We start from the raw sequence: 17,114 nt of genomic DNA, 5'->3' as shown, positions 1-17,114 counted from the left end.
AGCACCCTGTCAAGCTCGGCTCACAAGTATCCAATGTTGGAGAATGTGCCACTTCCCTGGGGAGATTATTCCAATGTCCAACTATTCTCATGGTAAAAATTAGTCTCACTTGAGTGAGACTAATTAATACTGACCTGGTATTTGCCTCTCCAGGTCTTTACAGCCAACCAGGAATGGTTAGCACTTCTCTGTGGCTGCCACAGCTTTGTCATGAGGATTTGGGCATGATATTATCTGTCTCAGGAGAAATAGTGCTGCTTTCTTGAAATGCAGCACCTGCTCCATGGCATTTGTGTTTGTTGTTCTGTGGTAAATGTGAAGCATCTTCTCCCATGGAAGAAGGAGGGACTCCACACCATGCTTGGGGTAAGGACATCCATGCAAGCGAGTAGCCCTCCAGCTTGCACATTCTGGCAGAGATGGGCTGTCAGCTTTCAGGAACAGGTAAAAGACCACACCAGCACTGCAGGTTGGGGGTACCAGGATGTGTTGGCACAACAGCTGGTGGCTACCTAGTAACTAAAGGCAGAGTGTCCTTGCAGGCAGTATTTACAGGCTGCTTTATAAATGTCTCTGGAGATTGAAGGACTTGCACGACAGCTGTGTGAGTTAGAGCTGAAACCTCCTCACATAGTGATAGTGCTGATATGATTGTTCACAGAGATAAAAATTGTGTTTCTACATGGTGCCAGGACATAGTTTGTTAAAGACTCACTTCTTTTCATGTAAGAGAATTAAGCCAGACTGTGGACACACAGGCACCTCTCTCTGGGGCAGAGCAAGGGGAGAACCTGCCTGACACCAGCAGCAGCTCATGGCCAAACTCTGACTAAGAAATAATTTTATAGTAACTCGCCTCTTTTTTGCAGAGCTGAGCACCCTGTGTTTGCTGATACAACCAGTTACCAGGCTGCAACCCAAAGGCTGTAAGTTAACAGACTCCCTTGTTGCTTTGTGCCCCATTCCTGTTCCAGGATGGTGGGCTGCCTGCTGGAGACTTTCAAAACGTTTATAGCTACAAGGGCATCAATCAGTCTGGGTGCAAAAGCACTGAACATCAATGTCTGAGTACAGAAAACCAACTTCTCTGCCTATTACTCTTATCCTGCTGTACCAAAGTCTTTCCTCCACCACCTGTTGAAATTTCCTCCACCACTCAGAAATGAGTAAAAAAACAATGGTTGATTGTATTTCTGATTTGAATGTGCTCCTCCACTACAGCTTCTATCATCAGTCCCTCTCATGTATTTCTCTACTAGTTTTCAGATTGTTTTTCCTTTGGACAAATGCTGACTAGATTTTTTATTCTGTTCCCTTAACATTTTGAATCTGTAGGCAGAAGTCTGCTGGTTCAAGCATAATCACCAGAAATGACACCCATTGCAGTAAGGACTTTTTACTGATATGGCAAAGGTCACGACTCTTCTGCTCCTGAAGGTGCTGCCAGAGCAGGGTCCCATAGCTGAAGGATTTATCATGCACCTGCCTGCTCTGTCTGTCCAAACAGCAGCTCCATTCAGCAGCACATTTTAAACAATGTGGGAGAGTATGGCCTCAGTAATACACATCTCTGTAACCTTGACCTAACTGCTGAAATTAGTTTTACAGACAGTTAAGCTCAAAAGCCCCTTGATAGCTTCTGTCAATACTGGCTGGACAAGAGAGTGTGGTGAGAGAATATCCCAGTGCATAGTTGTGAATCCCCTACTAGCTTTTAGTGATCTTCCAGGAGAAAATTATTAACTGCCAGGTTAGTTGCTTAGCATCATCAGGAGAAGTTGCCTTTTAATGCCTTTCCTTAAAGTCCAGTGAAAGATAAAGGTTGTGCCTAAGAATTCAACTCTGCCTCAGAACAAGAGGGAGCACATACAAGCTGAGATGTAAAATGCATCCATTTTTCTCTAACTTTCCACAGCATTTCTGTGTTATTTCACCTCTGATATTTAAGCTCCTGATTGCTATTCACTGTCTTGATTGTTCCTGGGGTAAGTGGGTCACTGCTGTTGCTGGCGAATTGATGTTTTCTTCATTCTTGACCTGACATTTAACATAGTTTGGAGACAGCCAGCTGAAAAAGACTAAAACTGAAGTCTCCTTATCTTTATCCTTCTTGTTTTACCTCTAATTTGTGGTGCCTTACAAGTAATTTCAAACTGTCTGTGTGTTCAGGGCTGCATGTTATCTTTTATTGGTCTAACTGCATTGCCATGTAGGTTTGTAGCTTGACTCTTAGTACCACAGCTTTTATCCAGTTAAAAATGTTGTACAGAAATAAGAGGAGTATTTTCTGACTCTAAGCTTGTGGTGAAGCCTGAAATTAATAAAAATAAAAATGAAAGCAATAAAATAAACCTAATAACAACATGATAAGTACAAGTCTAAAAACAGATGAACTCTGACAGAGTTCTGTGACCTGGCAACAACTATAAATGTTTGTGTGACTTGTGGCCCATACTTTGGTTACTGTAAACTTCTCTGAAATATTTTTCCTTGTTATCTTGGCCTTTTCTGGTCATATTCATCTCACATAACTGGGGAGATAAAGAAGTCTAAATATCTTCCAGAGAATGGCAAATGTCTGTTTATGTAAAATAAATTACCAGTTGGAGAACTTGTTCTCCCCACTGACTGTAGTGGGATACTAATATTGGAAGACATTAATCCCATCCATCAGACATTGAAAAATAGTGATGGTTTCCTGCCTGCTACCCATTCCCTGTTGTGTTCCTTTTGGGATCTGGCCTCACTAATGAGTCAGGGTGAAGCAAAACTAAATATGAATGAAAAAATTGTGAGAGAGAGAGCTGGGATCATTAAAACGTGGAAGTCATATTCACCAATACTTTCAGTGATTTCTATAAGAATGAGATTGGTGAGAAACAACCATCAACAATATGGGGCATGATGTTCTGCCTCTGCTCTCCACACCCAGAATAAAACTCCCTGAGACCTGAAAGACCAGCAGCAGCAGGCAGTTAGCCCTCTACCTTGTGCGTCAGCTGCTGTGCAGTCTTTTTCCCATCTGTCCTGAAGGAGAACAGATCTGAATCTAGATCTTTGTTTCCCACGTGTGTCTATCCTGGTGATCCTGCTGGAGGAATGGAGGCATAGTTTGCCGTAGTTTGAAGAAATTATGCTTTAGGATCCATCTAAGGATTTGTTCAACAAGCCCAGGTGTCAGGTCCTGCACTTGGATCACAACAACCCCAGGCAACACTACAGGCTTGGGGAAGAGTGGCTGGAGAGCTGCCCAGAGGAAAAAGACCTGGGGATGCTGGTTGACATCCAGATGAACATGTGCCAGAAGTGTGTGCAGGTGGCCACAAAGGCCAACAGCATCCTGGCCTGCATTGGGAACAGATGGCCAGAAGGAGTAGGGAAGTGATCATGCCCCTGTCGTCAGCACTGATCAGGCTGCACCTTGAGTACTGTGTTCAGTTCTGGGCCCCTCAATACAAGAAGGACATTGAGGTGCTGGAGCATGTCCAGAGGAGACCTACCAAGCTGGTGAAGGGTCTGTAGAGCAATTTTTACAAGGAGCAGCTGAAGGAACTAGGGTTGTTTAGCCTGGAGAAAAGGAGGCTGAGGGGAGACCATATTGCTCTGTACAGCTTCCTGAAAGGAGGTTGTAGCAAGGTGGCGTTGGTCTCTTCTCTCTAGTAACAGACAGAACAAGAAGAAATGGCCTCAAGTTAAACCAAGGAAGGTTTAGATTAGATATTAGAGGAAACTTCTTCACTGAAAGGGTTATCAAACACAGGCTGCCCTAGGAAGGTGGTTGAATCACCATCCCTGGAGGAGTTTAAGAGAGGTTTAGATGTTCTGCTTAGGAACATGGTTTAGCACTGGACTCTGTAGATTTTGGTTAATGGTTAGTCATGATGATCTTAAAGGTTTTTTCCAACCAGAGTGAGTCTATGATTCTGTGAAAGCACCTAGTTTACTGTAGATGATAAGATGCATGCAGATGCAGTTAATAACTTCTTTTGTGACTGGGTGCTCTGAACATCTAATGATTTCCTCTTTGCTTCTGCTGATTTGATGTTCCTGCCTATTTTATGACCTTCAGTTTGGTTTTACACTTTAGTAAGCCCCAAAGGACATATTGTTGCTAATATAAATGTCATAGAAACTGTCTGCCAGATTCTCTTGTTCCACTGGATAGGCAGTTTTGCATAGCAATAATACATGGTGTTTCTGGGCAGGAACACAGTGCCCTGTTGGTTTTGGAGGATGAAGAGTCCTATTCCTTGCACTGTGGAAGAAACTCAACAGTGCCACCCATTCAGCTTTCAAAATAAAAGGCTAAAAGTCTTACCTCAGAGAAGAGACTAAAACCACCTGTGTCCAGCTAGGCTGCAGTGTCTCTCTGCAGCCTCAAGAAAGGTTTCTGGATCTCAAATGATGACAGACTTTAAGCTTGCTTTGACCCATAGTATCCTCTATCAGCTCACTCAAGCAACAGCCTGCTGACCCTGTGGCTGGTGTGAATCCTGTTCTTGGGAACCCAGGTAGGTTCATCTGCTATCTGGCCAAGCCCAGCCTTCCTAGCTGCCCAAAACTCCCTTTGGAGGTAGTGAGTACCATCTTTGGAGTTTAGGGGCGATACATCAGACATCTAGAATAGGTGGATGACTTGTATGTATTAAGTGCCTGGTTTTCCTTAACTAACTCTTTCAAGGCAGCCTGTGCTGACTGGTTCTGCGGGGGGCTCTGTGCTGTAGTCATGCAGTCACCAAAGAGAGCTGTGGGTCTCACACCTTTCTGGCAGGTAGGATCCTGCTGCAGCTGTTGTGAATTCTGCTGGGAGCCTGAAAATGAGATGTGGCAATGTTCAGGCTCCTTCATATTTCTTCTGCTCAGTAGCTTTTCACAGTGGTAGTATCTGTTTACAAGTCCTGTAAATCACCAGATTTAAGACCTGCTGAGAAATTTTAAGTGATGGTTGTCCTAATTTCCTATAGTGAAACATGACAGTTAAGTGTGAAAAACTGTGATTACTAGTAAAGTAAATTGCTGCAAACTTGGGTTAATACAGATAAGACATTAGTGATTTAAGTGTGTCTTCTAAGAGGATATTCATTATTACACTACAGAGTAGGTGACAATTTAAAAATGAACCAATTACTAGCAGATCTGAAAATATATATCCTGCACTTAGTGAAAAATGTAATGATGAGAGCAAAAATGAACACAATCTGCTCTAATTATGTCAGAACGCCTTTGAAAGATTATATGATACTTGATTAGTAGGGTGAGAAGAACTCAAGGTAGTCACAGCAACTTTAAATATAGACTAGAACCTTAAATTTGAGTATGTAAGGCATGAAGAGGGAGCTTTGGCATGGGCCATGTGAAAGCTGAGAGCATCCCCATCTGTCAGATAAAAGAAGAAAAAAGTGCCAACAAGAAAAACTTTTGGCATGTTATCTAAACCTCTGGGTTAGCACTTAAAGTAAAACCATTTAGTTAATTCTGCTTGTCTTTCTCTTTTCCTAATCCATATTAGATCACCTGGTTAAATAAGCCATCTTTTAAAAGATACAACCCGTAAGATCTTTGGGGTCTCCATTCAAGAACAGCACAAGTATGGTTTGTTGGGGTGGGTCAGAAGTTTCAGCCTCTGGCAACTGCAGACTCTAATCTATAGCATATTGAAGTCAGGTATTCAGACATTGGTTGGATTTACAGTTAACAACAAAGCACAACCCACAGCTCAGGAGTGTTTATTAGTACCTCCTGGTCAGTACTAAGTCCTTTTTTATTTTTATTTTTCACAAGCCTTTGTATATATATAGATATTCTGTCAGATGACATCAAAAGTAAATGTAACATAGTTTGCCTCTTCTAAAGTTACTAGGGACTAGCTCTGTCAATCAAAAAATGCTTCTTGGCCAGTTTGTCTCAGTTTGAAGGCAAGAGACAGTATCACTTGAGCTGCCTTCAAATTGCTGATAGGTTGAGGGAAGTGACTTTCTCTGCTGTATGGAATATTTAAGTTTGCTATTTCATTTCTGTAGTGCTGAAAGTATCCCGTGTAGAGAAGCTGAACTATGAACAAGTTGCCTGGTCTAGAACCATTCATGGAATGAGCTCTCAGAGCTGCAGGAACAGACCCTTGTATTGAAGGGTCTGTACTGACAGTATGAGCAAGAGGGAACCATAAACCCAACTCTGCAATCCTAGTCTAGCAATCCTGATAGGCTGAATCCCAGGAATTTGAGGATATCCAGGCAAAGAACATGTTACCTTTGCTCTATTTCTATATCCTTTTCCTGGATTCCCCTACCAGCTATTATGTTGGATTAGGTGAACCTTTGTTCTGGTCCGTTAATGAATTCTTGTGATCCTACATGCTCTTCCATGATCTCCTGTAAGATCCTCAGCACCAAAAATGAGGGAAGCATTTTTGCCTGTAGAGAGAAAAGAATAATATGCAGGAGTTAGGGTGTTTGGTGTGTGTGCTGAATAGTGACATTTATAGCACTGTTTCCCTAATTTGAAGAAGGGAAGTTTCCAAGCTGTCATGGATGAAGTCCAAGGTGAAGGGAGTGAGCTGAGACAGAGTAGGAAGGAGCTCCCTGTCAGTGTGGAAGTGAAGGTGCTGGCCTAGGGACCAGAGCTGAGGGATTTCAGTGAAAGTCATGTTTCAGGTTTTCTGTTGGCAGAGTGTAAAATAAATCACAAGATCTCCAAGATGCCCAGCCCAAGGGTAGCATTTGGGCACTAATGTGCAACATTTAATACCTGGGATCAACGGCACTCAAATGTTTAATCCTTTTCCTGCTGGATATTTATGTGGTTCAAAGTGAAGTGGATTAGTCATTGCATGAGAAATCTAGAGATTTCTGCTTCAGAACATGCCAGGGAAGGGAATAGCCTAGAGCAGTTTCATAGCAGATGTGTACCCTGCTTCTCTTGGGCAAAGGGGGAGCATTTTTTATCTGGATTTCCCAAATCCCTTGTAAATATGCGACAGGTTTGCCCAAGTTTTCCTCCAGAGGATGGGCTTTCGTGCCTCAGCCCAGAAGCACATGCATTGCAATAGGACCCTGCCAACCTGCTTAGGCATCTGACACCTGAAATATGCACGGGTTAAGCCTTTGCTCTTTCATCTGTATATTTTAGCAGAGGACTCCCACGCAGCATGTTGACTTTTGTGAACATGCTGCCTGGGTGTCTAGGAGGGCAGTGACAAGGCAGTCAAGCCAATGAAAGGGAACATTTCTATGGCTCTGATCCCCCTCCTACCTCCAGGGATTGCATGGGGAGGCTATTTAGGGACACCATCCAGCAAAACCCAACCAACCCTTCCCTCCACTCCCCTGGTTACCCACAGCTATTTGTTTTGTTGTGTCCTTCATCAGGTTGGTTTCCAGCCAGCCAGCCTCTCTCACTGGGGACATTGCACCGCGGTGTGGGTGCCAGCGCTGGTGCAATGGGTGAGGCTTGGAAGCTGATGGAGGAGAATGGTCACAGCAAGCTTGGATACGCTGAGCTACACTGCCTCCCAGCATACCCTGATATAAATACCAAAGGCACCAGAATCATTAAATGGTCTGCATACTACGTGTGATGTGGCGTTTGGCAGTGAGAATAAGGCCAGCGCTGTGGATAGCTTTACACACTTAGACCTGGTCAGGATCCTCATGCTCATCTGGCAGCACCGTGTTACAGAAGTGACCTCTCTGTCTTCAGTGGAAATACTCATGTTATGCATCTGAAGCAAAGGCTCTGAGCTGAGGGAATCCACAGCAGCACAAGCCTGGCAGAGTCTGCTCCTGGTTCAGTCCAGCCTGCTCTGCTGAGACGCTCTTTCAGCTGTATCTGTTTAAAGGAAACAGCCATTTCTTTCTGCTCAGGTCTATAACAAGTTCTAGTGATGCCTTGGGCAAAGAGAAGGTGATGTGGGGATTACAGCTATCTAGGCCACAGAGCAGTGTGCTATCTGAGAAGGAATGCTTCAGGGGAACAAAAATACCTCTCTGTATGCTCTGGCAGACGAAATATTACCATAGTCTCAAAAATTAGTGAGTGAAGAATATGCAGGTGAGTCAGTGGTTCTTTAAAGCAATGGATTGTGCTTTTCTGCCCTCTTAGTCCCAGATTTTCTATCCAGCAAATGATTCTGGATTTCAGTATTCTGTATTTAAATGCAAATAATATTTTGTTCCTATTTACTGTCTTTTAAGTGCAAATAACCTTAAGAAGCTGTGGGGAATATAGCTATACAGAACAGCAACAGCTGGACTGAACTTCAGAAGGTAATGTATTGACAGGGCTCCATACATGGGAAATGATCTTGAGAGATCCTGAAATCTGCATAGACTTTGTCAAGTGGCTCTTTCTTTCTTTTTACCCTCATCAGCCATGAAGGCACCAAGGGGCCAAAAAAAATTTTTGCAACATCCCATTGAGTCCCAAGGGCCACACACAGCTCTGCTCTCAGCACAGCACCACAGCCAGAGGACTGCAAGAAGCAAAGCAACTCACAGAGCCCACTGCATGCACAGCCTTCACCAAATCCTCCAGCCCAGCTTAGCCCTTTGAAAATATTTTTGGGATGATGTCAGCACCTGGGTTGCCAGTGCACTTGTGGCTCTCCTCCCTCAGCCTACTTTAGTTCCCACACAGGGACGGGGCATCCAGACCAAGTGGGAGAGAGGCAGAAGCTGAAAGGGAAATAATATCTGCAGTGATCCAAAGTCCAAAGGCAGAACCACTGGGCTGCATTTATCTCCTCAAGGTAAAAAAAAAACTTGGCTTAGTTATTAGGTCAGATTTTCTCTTGTCCAAAGACATAAGAGGCTGGCAAAACAACTTTGGAATGTAGGAATTGTCAACTACATGCACTGGGCTTGTAATATTTAATCTGCAAACTATAGCAGTTTCTGTTTAAACTGTCTTCATTTGGTTGTGATCCTAGGGCTTCTTTTTTTCCACCATAGATGTTACAGCCTAATCTAGCTTCTCTGCTAAGATTCTGGTCTCGAGACTGAAATTCTTTGTCTAAAGCTTATGTCTTATTTGTTTAAATATTTTACATTTTACTTATATGGCATATAGGTAGGATTAGTGCATGACATTAATGAAAATTTATTATCATTATTCTGTGTGAACTCCAAGAACATATAAAGTAAATAAAACCATCAATCAACAGAAATTTTTTTGAATACCACTTGAATGGGTTTTTTGAAGTAAGAGTTCTATAGCAGCTTGAAAGTGCAGGAGAATCAGAAGATGCTTGAGAAACTGCTATTTTATCTACAGGATTAAGTAAAAAAATTTATGAGGTTCTTCAGAAATGAAAGTGTCTAACTTAAGGTTCTCCTTGTACTTCTAGTGGTAACAAATAATTCAGTTTTATGAGTCTTTATAAGATAATAGTTTAGACCTAGTTTCTTTGAAAAAATGAAAATATGCAAACAAAGAATTTAAAAAAGTCTAACCAGTAACACACTTAAAATGTATATCTGTGGAAAATAATAATGGGGGCTTGGGCATTATTTATTTGAGGTTGATCGTATAAAGCAGCTTTAATTTCAGGCACTGCTCACTCCTGCACTGTGTATTTTGGGGTGACACTGAGAAAGCTCCTTGTCAGATGCTGTAAATCAAAGAAGGTGACAAGCTGCCAGAGGTAGCTTTTACTTTTTGGTGTTCCCAGTGTTTACTAACCTCTAGCCACTGAAACAACATTTATTTACACAGATATAAATAGCTTTACTGAACTTGCCACCTGTGTGCATCTGTTCTTCACATCTTTTTCTTTTTCCTTGAAAGACCCTGTGACCTGAAGGTTGAGCTCAAGGACAGTCTCAGCAAGTCACTGAAAGAGTTTTCCCTTTGCTCTACCTGCCGACCTCTGCTCTCCTCTGATTACTCCTGAAAAATGGAGCGATCCACACAAGAAATTTTCCTCAACTTCATGATTGTCCTGATTACTGTATTGCTCATGTGGCTCCTTGTGAAGTCTTATCAGGATTAAAAGGCAATCAGAAACCCTGGGAGATGATTTAAGTGTGTCTCTGCAAACATAAGCAACACTTACAGCACGCTGCTGTGATTAGCTTTCAGTCAAGTGAGGATGTAATGAATTTTTTTTTACTCTGTTGTGTCTGTTGCTCGTGCTCATGTTTGTGATGGGTCTGTGATGCTGTAACTATTTTATTCCGCAGTGATCCACCTGCAAAATGTAAAATGCAAGATCCTTAGGAACTGTTCAACATGGCTGTCTCCTCGGGTAGTTACTGTGGAAGCTGTAGCCCCCTGCTCACCATGCTGGCTGGCTTGGTGTTGGTGTCAGGTTCTTGAGGTTGTAGAACTGCAGCTCCCAATGTCACCATCTGCATCAACCAGCGTAAGAGGCAGAAACTCACTAAGAAAAATGCAATGTTAAACCTCTACTTTCACATGCTCATTTCAATTAAATAAAGAACTTGTACAACTATTTTTGTAGCATTCCTTATCTCTCTCCCAGCCTGGCTGCTGTTCACTGAGAGACCTGCTGATAACTGCAGTCGAGTCCACAGTGCAGGTCTGGTGGCTTGCCTGCTCCTACCACCCTCATTTAAAAAAAAAAACAACAAATGGCTGTGGAGTGGAAATCTTGCAGCTTAACAGATGTGAGGCCACATGCATGAGCTGCTCAGGCCACTTTTCTGTCCAGAGCAACTTACACTCTTGGTGCCTGTGGATGTGGACTTCAGAGAGAACCTCTGTCCATCAGGCATTGTCAATAATTGCATTTTCCAAAGCTGGATTTCAGACGGGGATTCCCAGGATCCTATTTTTGGCCAAGCCATGCTTGGAGCAGTGCCTGCAGGGACAAGCCCAGGTCAGTGGTAGCTCAGTGTCCTGCTGGCTCTGAGGCCCTGCTGCGAGTCCAGGGGGCAGGTCCTCGGGGTGCCCTGTGGTGCCAGGCGCTGTGGCGCGGCCGCGCTCTGCCTCGGCGGGACAAGGGGTGGGTGTGTCTGGGTTGCTGTGATGATGTTGTCACCTGCTAAAAAAGCCTTGAGCCAGCTTGAAGAGCCCACAGTCCCTGGGCTTGCAAAACCAGTAATTAAACTCCTCCCAGGCATTCCCCATATGTTATTTTAATGGATTCAGAGAACCAATATCTTCTACAAAATACAGCTCTCTGTAGGCAGATGTGTGTCATTCTGCTGATTCAGGTCTCCCTCCCTGCCAGGAGCTGTCAAGGAGCTGGCAGCATTGCAGGGCTGTGCTGTGAGTTACCCAAGGCAGCTCTCGAGTGTGGCTGGAGAGAGCAGTGCTGGCCATGGCAGTTGGGACTTATGCCTGGGTTGTAAGGAAGATCAGCAAACTTGTTAAGTGTGTGTGTTGCTTAAAGATTGCCAGTTAATGACCTGTTGCTCTCTGTCACTTATGCTGTCCATCCAGGTTTGCAGCCACCCCCACTGCAGCTGGTGCCACCTATCCTTCCAGTCAAGAAATCCCCACTCCAGTGCAATGACAAAGGACATCTCTTGTTTACTGTTGGCTGCAACTGGACAAGGTTCCTTCCAGTACTTCCAGGGATGACAAATTTTCTGTGAGAAAACTGATATATTGACATGAACTTTTGCCAGCAGTGGATGCCACCTTTCTCTGCAGCTCACCTTGCACCAGATGCTGCTGTATTTTCACTAATCTACACAGTCAGTTTGTGTTACTAGGCTTGGCTGAGCCACACAGCAGTAGCTGGAGGAGGACATGGAAAAATCTATTTTTAAAGACAGTGAATACTTGATAATTCAGTATTAAAGATTCTCATCTTTCAGCAGTTGTGACTCCCCACCACAGCTGAACATGGTGTCTTCATCCAGCATTATCAAACCTTCCCTGTGGCTCAAAAATAGATTTGCAGACCCTCTCATGCATTGTGACTTTCACAAGGTACCTCACTGCTGTGAGCTGGTCTCACCTGCCAGGGCTGAGGTTTTTCTGTCAGTTCCAGAGCACATGGTCACTGCTCAGGGAGAGCAATGTCATGAGCAATTGACATGTTTGAGCTCACCTCAGGATAACAATGGAAAAAATAGAGGTGTGGGCTTCACTGTCTGAACCAGAAGCGGTTCAAAAACAGCTCAAGCTGACCCTAGTAATTTTCAGGTAGGAAAAAGAAATGATCTAGAGAGCTTGGGCCATCTCCAGCATTTAACCATCAGTCTTTTTGAGAGCAGGCAATATGATCTAGGTAAAGCACCCCAAACAAGTGAGAATACCAGTCTAAGTGGTTCTCTTTTCAGGCTTTTATAAATTTAAACCAGCTTTTGAATGAGACAATTATGTACAAATATGTTCAGATATGTGCAAACCCCTATTGCCTCCCCCCTACCCCCAGCAACTCCCACAGCATCTCCTGAGCTGCCAACAGTCCTGAAAAATTCCCAACTGCTTCCTGAGAGACCGCAGAGTGATGAGGGTCAGGAGAGCTCGAGCCTGGGGGTCGGTGGTGCTGGATGGATGGAGTCCTCCCTGGACACCCGCCATGGATGGAAGAGAAGGGAAGAAGAAGCAGGAAGGAAGTTGTCTTCTGTGATCTCTGACCTTCCTCTGAGCTTATGTAGATATATGGAATGGAATATGTCTGGCCAATTTTGCTGTCTGTCTAACTCAGCCTCCTACGGGGGGTCATAGATCTCCCGTAGTGTCTGAGCCGGCAGAGTGAAGGTGCAACCTTGAAGACTCAGCAGTTAGAAAAACATTCCACTGTTCGTTATCATTCATAGCTGGAACACTCTGCTACTAGTTAAAAGAAAGCTTACTGAAGGAAAAAAAAAAAAATCAGTAAAAGGAAAATTGACTTCATCCTGGCTCAAACCAGGACACATTTCAGGTGTGCTGAGCTGGGAGGAAGGGTGACCTCCCTTGGCCTGCTGGCAATGCTCTGCCTGGTGCAGCCTAGGAAGCTGTCTGGCTTCTGCTGAAATGGCCTATTGCTGGCTCATGATCAGCTTGTTTTCCACCAGCCACCTCAGGACAATCCCTGCACAGCTGCTTTCCAGCCTGTCTGGGTGCCCGGGTTATTCTTCCCCAGGGGCAGAACTTGGCCTTTCTCTCTGTTGAACTTCATGAGGTTCTTGTCAGCTCATTTCTCCAGCCTGTTGAGTTGGACAACACTCTGGTGTACGATTAAAAGTATTTACTATGTAAGTTCTCTTCTATAGCTGCAAGGTTTTTTTGTTTTATATATGTAACATATGAAAGATGTATATGTATATATGTATATTGACGTTTGAGCTGCTATAAGTTTTACACGAAGTGTGCACAGGATACTAATGCAGCATGGAGGGGATTGCCAGGTTGACACTATACTTAGCCTGTTTCCCTCCTATCTTGCCTGCTTTGTTAAAGGCACTCTGTGTGGCACCTCAGGAACTGCCAACAACAAATAAAATGGTGGTTGCTCATGACTTTGACCTGACCTGAATTAGGCAATTTTCATCCTGACATCTAAGTATAGATGAATTAGTCTTACCCAGAACCAGAAGCTCAGCAGCAGCTTTTCCCTTCACTTTACTGGGCTTTGGATCAGACCATAGCTACCTAATTTTAGATGTTCAGTTTTCAAAAGTTTGGCTCCAGGCCTGGTAGCTTGGAATTGCTAAGCACTCAGCACTCCACTCGACAGAAACTAGAGACACAGGATGTTCAACATGCTTTTGGGAAAAATCAGACCACGAGTTTGTGTGCCTGGATGCCAACTTAGAAACCAAATTTTAGGCACCAAGATTTGAAGCTTTGGCTAAATATTAGAAAATTGTTTAAAGGGGTTTGTCAAAATGCTTCTATCAATCAGAAGTGTTTTCAGTTGAAATAGGTTTCTGTCTTTTTTGCAAGAAGAGTGGGGTGTTTTTTGCAAAGAAAATGAGAATTTGTTTGAAAACCAACTGTCTATATTGCTTTTGAATGGTGTCATTACTATCATAAGCTATGTGGCTTGTGCCTCCTTCATCCCTTATGGTCCAGGCTCCAGGTAAGGCAGGTTCTCTACCCTATGTGACGTGACCAACCACTCTCATGATGTTGTCACCTCCAGGTCACAAGGTAGGAAACTGTCATACAATGAGACAGAGCAAGGAGAATGGGGGAAAAAAAAGCAACTGAGGCTGAGGAACCACATGTGCTGCATTTCTAAGTGGGTTGATTGCAAACCACTTCTTACTGACATTTTTTTGTTTTCCAAGATTCACTCAAAATTCAGTTTTCTGTGAATAATTGGCACACGTGTAATCTGTGTGTGCTGTGTGCTCAGCAGTTGATACAGAAAGAAAGGAAGAAAATGGGACAGAAAATCCCGAGTTTCTCAGCCTTATCAAGACAGCATTCATATGTATTCACATAATACATAAGTTTGCCCTGGAAAAATAAATTTGGACCAAATTTCTTTCTGGACCAAACCAAGAAAATGTTAAGCATAAATAACTTCCTTGCTATATAAGAAGTCCAGCACAGCTCTATATATAAAGTTGCATTTGTAAGTGTCCCAAAGAGAATAGAAACCCTTGAAATTCAAGAAGAATTTTGCACAATAATTACCTGTATTTTAGTGGTGCAGTGAGCTAGGAGGGATCAAGAAGACTGGCAGCTGTTGACACTTTGGGATGTCATTGCAGGGGCTCCTAAATCATTCTTCACCCACACAGCTGAGCTTGTTTGCCCCTTGTGCACCAGGTTTACCCACAGATTAACATCTCGCTGGTCTGAGCTGGAAGAGCCTTTGGCACATTTCCCAGGGCTGTACACAGCTGGTGCTCAAGCCAACCAACTCTGACCTCTTAGCTTAACAGTTCAGCTGTCAGCTTCTAAAGAGGGATGACAACATTTTCAAGTAGGCTCCATTATGCTTATCAGCTAATGCTAATCTCTACTCGAACCAGGGTGATCTGTGAGGGAGTGTAAAGAAGCATAAATTCATGCACAGTGAATGGGGATGGTCAGCTCATGCCAGTGTGCTCTCTGTACTGCACTTGTACTTGCCAGTTCTTTGCTGTAGTGGGTGGATGAGCAATGTGAGTAATAATTTGGTCTTGGCAGCAGTTGTTAACTAAATGTGTGCCTGTGCTTCCTTTTACTTCAGCTTGTACAGCAGGGTCCAGAGGGGTGTTAATATGGTGTGTGGATGTACCTTGATCTCTTTGCTTTGTTTATATGTCTCTTCTCATACCCAGATAAACAGCCAGAGCTGTTTCTCTCTTCCAAATTACTGTTCTCCTCATGTTGCTCCTCTCCCCTCTTGGGAGACAGGCAGTGGCTTATATCTCAGCCTTGTGGCCGCAGTGGTACGTGGTCTTCCACAACTGTGTCCTACCCTGTGCATGTCAGCTCTGCTCAGTTGTCCCTGCCCATGTCTACAAGGGTCTGAAATGAGTATAGATCAGTTGACCTGAAGATCAAATCAGTGGGGTCAGAATAATCACACTGACCCAGGTACCTAATAGCTTATTGTGAGGGACTTAATCTCCGGTAGAGATGTGCCTTGGGAGAAGGGCTCCTGGAGAAGATCCTGCCTTGTGTTCATATAAATCTGCACATTTCTACATGCATTTGGCCTAACTTTGGCCTGGTACATTACTGTGACAGCCTGTCCTAGACGTGTCCTCCAAAACATCTAGCGTGAATGACCCAATTCCTTAATAAGAAGTATGGAACATGCTGAGCAATAAATAATCTACAGTGGAATTTGCATGTCCCTCTTCTTCCTGCAGTATTCAGTCATTTTGCTGTTCAGCTTCTTGTCCACAGACATCTCTTGGCATATCTGAAAGCAAGGACATAATTTTTAAAATACTTGCAGTGAGGTTTCACTGGTGACTGCCAGTTTCAGTAGGATTAACCTGAGCCTTTCAACTAGGTTAGGCTCACATCTGCTTCTGTGTGCTGTGAGCCATTTTCCCAGTGGACTTCAGTGGAGCTGGGCCTGGTTATATCAGACAAGGATTGGCCCCTTTGCGTTTCCCCAGTTCTGACCTGCCCTTTGCAAAAGCCTGTTGCAGCATCACCTGGAAAACATTCCACGATTAGTTTAGATCTTTCACTCAAAGCTAGTCTTGAGTTTAAGAACTGCACTGTAAGAGATCTTACATCCTACATTTATTAAACTACATTACCTGACACCTTAATGAACATACAATTTAGAAATACTAATATTCACACTTTAAATCCATGGCTGTATTTTATAGAATAGCTTTGAATTGCTAGGTTATTGGGCTATAAATAAAATAAGTAATAACAAATAATTTGGTTTAATGTATTTCTTGCAACAAATTTATTTTTACAGTGCTAGTGGAACTTTAAATCTAGTCCAGTTTTTAATTTTTTTTTTTTAAATGGTTTGAAACTAAGTGAACTCAGAAGCTAATAAACATTGGGTGAGAAGCTCAACATGAGCTGGCAATGAGTGCTTTCAGAAAGCCAAATGTGTCCTGGGCTGCATCAAAAGAAGCGTGGCCAGCAAATCAAGAGAGGTGAATGTCCCCCTCTACTCAGCTCTTGTGAGATCCCACCTGGAGCACTGTGTCCAATTCTGGAACCCCATCCCTGGAAGTACTCAAGGCCAGGTTGGATGGGGCTTTGAGCAACCTGGTCTAGTGGGAGGTGTCCCTGCCTGTGCAGGGGGTTGGAACTAGATGATCTTTAAGGTCCCTTCCAACCCAAACCATTCCATGATTGTATGATTCTATGATTTAAACCACTAAGCCTTAGATGGATTTTTTTCACTTCCCTATTTAACTGTACCTCTGGATACTTCAGCTGCATTTTCACTTGTGTTTCAGCAAAAAGACTGTTCAATAACTACTGTCATCTTCATGTCGTAATGAGACTAAACAAAATTTCCTGTGAGAACAATAAGTAGTAAGTCCAACCTGTTGCACTACAGTCACACTCCCTTTGCAGCCTTGGTTGTGAATTTTGGTTCTTTCTCTGTACTCACCTGGGCACTGAAACCACTGAAAACTTCCTTACAGCCATGGAGAAAGCTTTTTTGCATTAAAAAAAAACCAAACTAAGTGCTGGTCAGTGCTAATCTAGCTGTAAAATAATAACTTACTGTGTCCTCTGATGAAGAACAGGACTGAAGAAAATGGCATTCAGATGGGAGAAACAAC

The 17,114-nt window shown here is 43.4% G+C and overlaps 1 protein-coding gene across 1 annotated transcript; it reads left to right on the top strand.

Moving 5' to 3' along the window:
* Positions 1 to 7,639: 7,639 nt before the first annotated feature.
* On the top strand, positions 7,640 to 10,450 carry SLN (sarcolipin). The gene is made up of 4 exons (XM_051609069.1): positions 7,640 to 8,049; positions 8,193 to 8,264; positions 8,369 to 8,746; positions 9,784 to 10,450. The coding sequence occupies exon 4, from the start codon at positions 9,893 to 9,895 to the stop codon at positions 9,986 to 9,988; it is 96 nt and encodes a 31-aa protein (XP_051465029.1). The 5' UTR covers positions 7,640 to 8,049; positions 8,193 to 8,264; positions 8,369 to 8,746; positions 9,784 to 9,892; the 3' UTR covers positions 9,989 to 10,450.
* Positions 10,451 to 17,114: the final 6,664 nt, after the last annotated feature.

The sequence above is a fragment of the Apus apus genome, chromosome 1 (assembly GCF_020740795.1).
Source record: "Apus apus isolate bApuApu2 chromosome 1, bApuApu2.pri.cur, whole genome shotgun sequence".
NCBI classification, from domain to species: domain Eukaryota; kingdom Metazoa; phylum Chordata; class Aves; order Apodiformes; family Apodidae; genus Apus; species Apus apus.
The sequence above is the reverse complement of the archived record's forward strand: the minus strand, read 5'-3'. Positions and strand labels throughout refer to the sequence as shown.